We start from the raw sequence: 10,160 nt of genomic DNA on the forward strand, positions 1-10,160 counted from the left end.
GCAGATATAGCAATAATGATGTTGTTATTAAATGTATATCACATATCTAATGCAGATATAGTAATAATGATATTGTTATTAAATGTATATCACATATCTATTGCAGGTATAGTAATAATGATATTGTTATTAAGTGTATATTGCATATCCAATGCAGATATAGCAATAATGATATTGTTATTAAATGTATATCACATATCTCATGCAGATATAGTAATAATGATATTGTTATTAAATGTATATCACATATCTAATGCAGGTATAGTAATAATGATATTGTTATTAATTGTATATTACATATCTAATTCAGATATGGTAATAATGATATTGTTATCAAATGTATATTACACACCTAATGCACATATAGTAATAATGATATTGTTATACAGTGTATATTACATATCTAATGCTGATATAGTAATAATGATATTGTTATTATATGTATATCACATACCTAATGCAGATATAGTAATAATGATATTGTTATTAAGTGTATATTACAAATCTAATGCAGATATAGTAATAATTGTATTGTTATTAAATGTACATTGATCTGTACGAAACAATCAGTATATTATATTATTTCTAAGGTAGATATAGTAATAATGATTTTGTTAGTAAATGTATATTACATTTGTAACGCAGATACAGTAATAATGATATTCTTATTAAATGTTCTATGATCTGTAGGAAGGTATCAAGATATTACATAGCATCTAAGGAAGATATAGTAATAACGATATTGTTATTAAATGTATATTACATATCTAATGCACACATCGTAATAATGATATTGTTATTAAATGTACATTGATCTGTATGAAGTAATTAGAATATTACATTATTTCTAATGTAGATATAGTAATAATGATATTGTTATTAAGTGTATATTACATATCTAATTCAGATATGGTAATAATGATATTGTTATAAAGTGTATATCACACACCTAATGCACATATAATAATAATGATATTGTTATACAATGTATATTACATATCTAATGTTGATATAGTAATAATGATATTGTTATTAAATGTATATTACATATCTAACGCAGACATAGTAGGCATGATATTGTTACTAAATGTCCATAGATCTGTAGGAAGGTATCAGTATATTACGTTATATCTAATGAAGATATAGTAGTAATAATGATATTGTTATTAAATGTATATTACATACCTAATGCAGACATAGTAATAATGATATTGTTATTAAATGTATATCACATATCTAATGCAGATATAATAATAATGATATTGTTGTTAAATGTATATTACGTATCTAATGCTGATGTTGTAATAATGATATTGTTATTAAACGTATATTACATATCCAACGCAGATATAGTAGTAATAATGATATGGTTATTAAATGTATATTGCATATCCAATGCAGATATAGCAATAATGATATTGTTATTAAATGTATATCACATACCTAATGCAGATATATTAATAATGATATTCTTATTAAGTGTATATTACATATCTGATGCAGATATAGTAATAGTTGTATTGATATTAAATGTACATTGATCTGTACGGAGCAATCAGTATATTATATTATTTCTAAGGTAGATATAGTAATAATGATTTTGTTATTAAATGTATATTACATATGTAACGCAGATACAGTAATAATGATATTCTTATTAAATGTTCTATGATCTGTAGGGAGGTATCAAGATATTACATAGCATCTAAGGAAGATATAGTAATAACGATATTGTTATTAAATGTATATTACATATCTAATGCACACATAGTAATAATGATATTGTTATTAAATGTATATCACATATCTAATGCAGATATAGTAATAATGATATTGTTATTAAATGTATATTACATATCTAATGCAGATATAGTAATAATTGTATTGTTATTAACACGTTGAACGCCACGTCACCCAGATCTGGGTGACGGCTATGTTTCCACAGGGGCCCCGTCACCCGTAAACGGGTGACGCTATTCTTCGTCCAATTGAAACAGGATTTTTGAGGTAATTTATAATAGTTTTATTCGTAACATAATTATGATGAGTATAAACAACAGAAAGTAACAATAAACTATAAAATAAACAAAAAGAAACATTAAAAATATACTTATATTTGGTTTTATATAATATACTATTTGGTTTTAACATATTATAATATTTTATTAGTTATGGTATTCGTTAAAACATTTTAAACATAATTGAGGTGACTGTGGACACTCTGGACAATATGTTATAGTCTTTTGCACATTTTTTCTTGCGTCCTGGCGTTGGAGAGTTTCCCTCTGTTTTGTGTAGCACCGAACGCACATTCTTCTAATGGATTTGCCCTGAGGATTTTTGCGAATTTGCAGGCGATGAGATGCTTTGTGTACTGCTTGGGGTCTTGCGTTTTCGGATTCCAACCACTCTCGAACTATTAGCTCTCGGAATTTTCTTATTTGTATATTCTTGTTCGTTGCTTTTTGATAAACAACGTGTGCATTCACTACAGAAGTACCTATTAGGAAATGAATTGCTAGTTTTCGATACCATTTTATGCTCTTTCGAATTGTTGTTGCATATGATGCCATTTGGTCACTTCTGTCAATGCCAGACTTTCCAGTATTGTAAGCTATGACTGCTAAAGGTTTTATTTTTGGAGGACGTCCGCGAAGAGTGGACGAGTCCGAAATTGGTACCATAATAGGTGCATGTTTCGATGATAATATTCTGACGTCACGGACATCTCTCCATTTCAGCACTACAATGCCATTATCGTCCTCCCGTGATATTATTTCACCTCTCTTCAGTGGGTGAAGCATAACAGCTTTTGGCATAAATTTCCTATTATGGCGTACCGTTCCGACAACATGGGTTTTAAAATTTAACAATTTTACTGCTAATTCGTAGCTAGTATAGAAATTGTCGATATACAAAGTTCGCCCTTCGTTCAACAGCTTGTTTATGAGTTCGAAGCAAACTTTTTCGGCAATGCCAACTCGCTGGATCTCGCTGGAATCGCGTCCAGCATATATTTTAGTGGACCACGTATATCCTTCTGTGGAACACAATTTGAAGAGTTTTATCCCATATTTGTGTGATTTTGTCGGTATGTACTGCCTGAATATGAGCCTTCCTCTCCAAGGAACCAGAGTCTCATCAACTACAATTTCTGAGCCGGGTAAGAATATTTGTTGGTAATTATTTGTAAGTATCTCCACTAATGGCAACACTTTCCCAAGTCGATTATTACACTGTATGGCTACGTTGTTTGCGAAATGTAAATTCGACAACAATAATTCGAATCGATTGCGAGACATTTTACTTCGAGGAAACGGAAAATTATAAAGAGAATCCGTTGACCAATATGTAGTTAGTGGAACTTGCACCAAACCCATCCAAAGCAACAGTCCAAGAAATATTTTGATCTCTTCGGAATTTGTGGGTTTCCATCTGTTTATTCGAGCTTGTTCGCTGCTTGTATTGTGATCTAATTTGTTTTCTGCATACCTATTCGTTTCTTTCACCATAAGGTCTATCACTTGTTCATTCAGGAAGAGAGAAAGGGTTTCACCCGCTGTAATATTGGAAGGTAGTTCCACAAGAAGTCCACTTTTCCCGGTGAATTCGAATGATTTTTGTTTTCCGGTGAACTCCTTCCACTGGATATTGTCAGATGAACCGACAGTATCAATCTGCTCATTCTCTTCTTCTATACCTAGGTTTGCTAATAGTTCTTCAAAATCTTCACTCTCATACAAATCCTCATTTTCCGAGCTTGAACTTGACACAATAATATTTCTAACTTTTCTTGGAAACCTGAATACTTCTTCATCACTACTCGGCTCACTTTCATCTACACTTTTGTGCTGTCTACCAAACATTTTAGGGATCAAGAAGTAAATAAAGATATCAAAAATATGCAAAAAATACTGTTTGACTGACTGATTTGAAGAAACTGAAAGTTCGGAGACAACTAAAGGTTCTGAGGAAAGTGGAAGTTCTAGTGTAAATGCCATGAGATCTGTCACAGTCAATTTTTTCCGGAACGCTGATGGGATTCCCCACTTCAAGGCCCTTTATACTTTGTAAGCACCTTCTACAAAGTTATCTTCTAATACTCTTTCAAAAAAATAAACTGTGGTTATATTTATACGACGCATTGCATTATATCGCTCTTCTTTATCGCGCTGTTTACACTCCCGGATTTGGGCCCCGGGAGAAACTCCACCGATTTACGCTGGGCGTTCAACGTGTTAAATGTACATTGATCTGTACGAAACAATTAGTATATTATATTATTTCTAAGGTAGATATAGTAATAATGATTTTGTTATTAAATGTATATGACATATGTAACGCAGATACAGTAATAATGATATTCTTATTAAATGTACTATGATCTGTAGGAAGGTATCAAGATATTACATAGCATCTAAGGAAGATATAGTAATAATGATATTGTTATTAAATGTATATTACATATCTAACGCACATATAGTAGGCATGATATTGTTACTAAATGTCCATAGATCTGTAGGAAGGTATCATTATATTACGTTATATCTAATGAAGATATAGTAGTAATAATGATATTGTTATTAAATGTATATTACATATCTAATGCAGATATAGTAATAATGATATTGTTATTAAATGTACATCACATATCTAATGCAGATATAGTAATAATGATATTGTTGTTAAATGTATATTACGTATCTAATGCTGATATAGTAATAATGATATTGTTATTAAACGTATATTACATATCCAACGCAGATATAGTAGTAACGATATTGTTGCAAAATGTCCATAGATCTGTAGAAGGTATAAGTACATTACATTATATCTAATGAAGATATAGTAGTAACAATGATATGGTTATTAAATGTATATCACATATCTAATGCAGATATAGTAATAATGATATTGTTATTAAATGTACATCACATATCTAATGCAGATATAGTAATAATGATATTGTTATTAAGTGTATATTACATATCTAATGCAGATATAGTAATAATTGTATTGTTATTAAATGTACATTGATCTGTACGAAGCAATCAGTATATCATATTATTTCTAAGGTAGATATAGTAATAATGATTTTGTTATTAAATGTATATTACATTTGTAACGCAGATACAGTAATAATGATATTCTTATTAAATGTTTTATGATCTGTAGGAAGGTATCAAGATATTACATAGCATCTAAGGAAGATATAGTAATAACGATATTGTTATTAAATGTATATTACATATCTAATGCACACATCGTAATAATGATATTGTTATTAAATGTACATTGATCTGTATGAAGTAATTAGAATATTAGATTATTTCTAATGTAGATATAGTAATAATGATATTGTTATTAAGTGTATATTACATATCTAATTCAGATATGGTAATAATGATATTGTTATAAAGTGTATATCACACACCTAATGCACATATAATAATAATGATATTGTTATACAATGTATATTACATATCTAATGTTGATATAGTAATAATGATATTTTTATTAAATGTACATTGATCTGGATGAAGTAATCAGTATATTACATTATTTCTAATGCAGATATAGTAATAATGATATTGTTATTAAATGTATATCACATATCTAATGCAGATATAGTAATAATGATATTGTTATTAAATGTATATTACATATCTAACGCAGATATAGTAGGCATGATATTGTTGCAAAATGTCCATAGATCTGTAGAAGGTATAAGTATATTACATTATATCTAATGAAGATATAGTAGTAATAATGATATTGTTATTAAATGTATATTACATATCCAATGCAGATATAGCAATAATGATATTGTTATTAAATGTATATCACATATCTAATGCAGATACAGTAATAATGATATTGTTATTTAATGTATATTACATATCTAATTCAGATATGCTACTAATGATATTGTTATTAAATGTATATTACACACCTTATGCACATATAGTAATAATGATATTGTTATACAATGTATATTACATATCTAATGCTGATATAGTAATAAAGATATTGTTATTAAATGTATATTACATATCTAACGCACATATAGTAGGCATGATATTGTTACTAAATGTCCATAGATCTGTAGGAAGGTATCATTATATTACGTTATATCTAATGAAGATATAGTAGTAATAATGATATTGTTATTAAATGTATATTACATATCTAATGCAGATATAGTAATAATGATATTGTTATTAAATGTACATCACATATCTAATGCAGATATAGTAATAATGATATTGTTGTTAAATGTATATTACGTATCTAATGCTGATATAGTAATAATGATATTGTTATTAAACGTATATTACATATCCAACGCAGATATAGTAGTAACGATATTGTTGCAAAATGTCCATAGATCTGTAGAAGGTATAAGTACATTACATTATATCTAATGAAGATATAGTAGTAACAATGATATGGTTATTAAATGTATATCACATATCTAATGCAGATATAGTAATAATGATATTGTTATTAAATGTACATCACATATCTAATGCAGATATAGTAATAATGATATTGTTATTAAGTGTATATTACATATCTAATGCAGATATAGTAATAATTGTATTGTTATTAAATGTACATTGATCTGTACGAAGCAATCAGTATATTATATTATTTCTAAGGTAGATATAGTAATAATGATTTTGTTATTAAATGTATATTACATTTGTAACGCAGATACAGTAATAATGATATTCTTATTAAATGTTCTATGATCTGTAGGAAGGTATCAAGATATTACATAGCATCTAAGGAAGATATAGTAATAACGATATTGTTATTAAATGTATATTACATATCTAATGCACACATCGTAATAATGATATTGTTATTAAATGTACATTGATCTGTATGAAGTAATTAGAATATTAGATTATTTCTAATGTAGATATAGTAATAATGATATTGTTATTAAGTGTATATTACATATCTAATTCAGATATGGTAGTAATGATATTGTTATAAAGTGTATATCACACACCTAATGCACATATAATAATAATGATATTGTTATACAATGTATATTACATATCTAATGTTGATATAGTAATAATGATATTGTTATTAAATGTACATTGATCTGGATGAAGTAATCAGTATATTACATTATTTCTAATGCAGATATAGTAATAATGATATTGTTATTAAATGTATATCACATATCTAATGCAGATATAGTAATAATGATATTGTTATTAAATGTATATTACATATCTAACGCAGATATAGTAGGCATGATATTGTTGCAAAATGTCCATAGATCTGTAGAAGGTATAAGTATATTACATTATATCTAATGAAGATATAGTAGTAATAATGATATTGTTATTAAATGTATATTACATATCCAATGCAGATATAGCAATAATGATATTGTTATTAAATGTATATCACATATCTAATGCAGATACAGTAATAATGATATTGTTATTTAATGTATATTACATATCTAATTCAGATATGCTACTAATGATATTGTTATTAAATGTATATTACACACCTAATGCACATATAGTAATAATGATATTGTTATACAATGTATATTACATATCTAATGCTGATATGGTAATAATGATATTGTTATTAAATGTATATTACATATCTAACGCGGATATAGCAGGAATGATATTGTTACTAAATGTCCATAGATCTGTATGAAGTAATCAGTATATAACATTATTTCTAATGTAGAAATAGTAATAATGATATTGTTGTTAAATGTATATTACATATCTAATCCAGATACAGTAATAATGATATTGTTATTTAATGTATATTACATATCTAATTCAGATATGCTACTAATGATATTGTTATTAAATATATATTACACACCTAATGCACATATAGTAATAATGATATTGTTATACAATGTATATTACATATCTAATGCAGATATAGTAATAATGATATTGTTATTAAATGTATATCACATATCTAATGCACACATCGTAATAATGATATTGTTATTAAATGTACATTGATCTGTATGATGTAATCAGTATATTACATTATTTCTAATGTAGATATAGTAATAATGATATTGTTGTTAAATGTATATTACCTATCTAATGCAGATACAGTAATAATGATATTGTTATTTAATGTATATTACATATCAAATTCAGATATGCTACTAATGATATTGTTATTAAATGTATATTACACACCTAATGCACATATAGTAATAATGATATTGTTATACAATGTATATTACATACCTAACGCTGATATAGTAATAATGATATTGTCATACAATGTATATTACATATCTAATGCTGATATAGTAATAATGATATTGTTATACAATGTATATTACATATCTAATGCTGATATAGTAATAATGATATTGTTATTAAATGTATATTACATATCTAACGCGGATATAGTAAGAATGATATTGTTACTAAATTTCCATAGATCTGTATGAAGTAATCAGTATTGTAGGATCGGGGAAAGGAATGAAGCAACGTTAACGCGAGTCGTCTACTTAATATAACGTTTACTAAATATCTTAAGGCTATGGTTACACAACTTAAACTAATTAAATTAACCTATGCTTGAATTCGCTCGACTGTTAGGTTTCGCCGGTTCGCCTGACACGTTACGCCTACGACGGTTTCGTTTCGACTAATTCTAACCGTTATCGTAACCTTTCGCGGCGGCGGCCGTGTCTTGACCCGCCGTGTTGACAAAAAACGCGGTTCATCGTACTGGTCTTTCTTTTTATATTTCGGGCCTCGGCCTTTGTTGCCTGTACGCGCCTAGACACGGTTGTCGCAACGTCTTTTCCCATGTTTATGCTCGCGTGCGTTGGCCTCGTTGATTTGACCGTGTCATCGGCCCGGCCGAGCCGCGGACATGAGCACCCGTGGATGCACCCTTTTCCCACACTCGGCCATCCTTTTTCAGCATCTGCCCTCAGATGCTGCGTCTTCCAAATCACTTTCTTCACTGCTCATATCGTGATCCGCTTGTACCCATGGTTTCATATAGTCCGCTACGGTGGTCGTCTGTTTCGGCCCTTCTTGATTCCCTATCTTTTCTACCACATACCGGTTATTTCGTAACACTCTTGTGATCCGGTAAGGGCCTAGATATTTCGCTGCCAACTTCATACCTGGTCCCGCTTGTGTTCGCTTGATCGCTACCAATTCGTTATCGTGATATGTTCGTGCTTCTTTCCTCTTCTTATTGTACGTCCTCCGATTTTCCTCCTGGATCTTCGTGATGTTTTCTCTGGCCACCATTCTTTCTTCGTCACGCTTTTCCTCAAACATCGCCGCCCACTCCTGTTCCAGTATTTCCCTGACTGGGGCATCGTCCCTTGTCCTCATCCGTGTTCCGAAGAACAGCTGAAATGGTGTGGTGTTTATGCTCCGGTGGTGCGTCGCATTGAGGTATTTTTGCACCGCTTCTAAATATCTGTACCACTCTTCCGGTTTGGGTGCTGATAGTTTTGTTAGTATTGGTATGAGCGTTCGGTTGACCCGTTCTACCTGTCCGTTGCCCCGCGGGACACCGGTTGCGATGAGGAGGTGTTCAATCCTTTCTCTCGAACAATATTCCTTAAATTCTCCGGAAGTGAATGCAGTACCTCTGTCTGAGATGATGCGCCGTGGATTCCCGAACGTCACCGCTTGCCTTTCTAGGTGCCGCACCACTTCGCTGGTATTCGTCGTTTTTGTGGTGTAGAGCCATACGAATTTGGTGAATGCGTCGATGACGACCAGAATATGACGATAACTTTTCTTTGACGATATCAAGGGTCCTAGATGGTCGATGTGGTACGTGTCGAGCGGGGCCTCGCCTTTATCGATTGGTGTGAGAAAGCCGTCCAGTTTTCCCGCCTTCCTTTCCGCCAGTATGCAATCTACACAATTTCTTATCGTTTTTTCGACCTTGGATCTCATGTCTCGAAACCAGTAGTCTTTCTTCAATGCTATCTCCGTCTTGGCAACAGAGAAGTGTCCCTTCTCGTGCGCTCGTCGTATGAATTGCGCTTGCAAGCTTCTCGGGAGCACCAAACGGATGTCGTCATCTACCATCTTGAAAAGTACGCCCCCTCTTACCAGGTACCCATCCATCTTTCCCTCCTTAGCTAGTTCCAAAATTCTTCG

The 10,160-nt window shown here is 30.4% G+C and overlaps 1 protein-coding gene across 1 annotated transcript; it reads right to left on the reverse strand.

Moving 5' to 3' along the window:
• Positions 1-2,165: 2,165 nt before the first annotated feature.
• LOC114881820 (piggyBac transposable element-derived protein 4-like) lies at positions 2,166-3,866 on the reverse strand. The gene has a single exon (XM_029198698.2). It carries the CDS (start codon positions 3,864-3,866, stop codon positions 2,166-2,168), a length of 1,701 nt encoding a protein of 566 aa, XP_029054531.2.
• Positions 3,867-10,160: the final 6,294 nt, after the last annotated feature.

The sequence above is a fragment of the Osmia bicornis genome, unplaced genomic scaffold (genome assembly GCF_907164935.1).
Source record: "Osmia bicornis bicornis unplaced genomic scaffold, iOsmBic2.1, whole genome shotgun sequence".
NCBI classification, from domain to species: domain Eukaryota; kingdom Metazoa; phylum Arthropoda; class Insecta; order Hymenoptera; family Megachilidae; genus Osmia; species Osmia bicornis.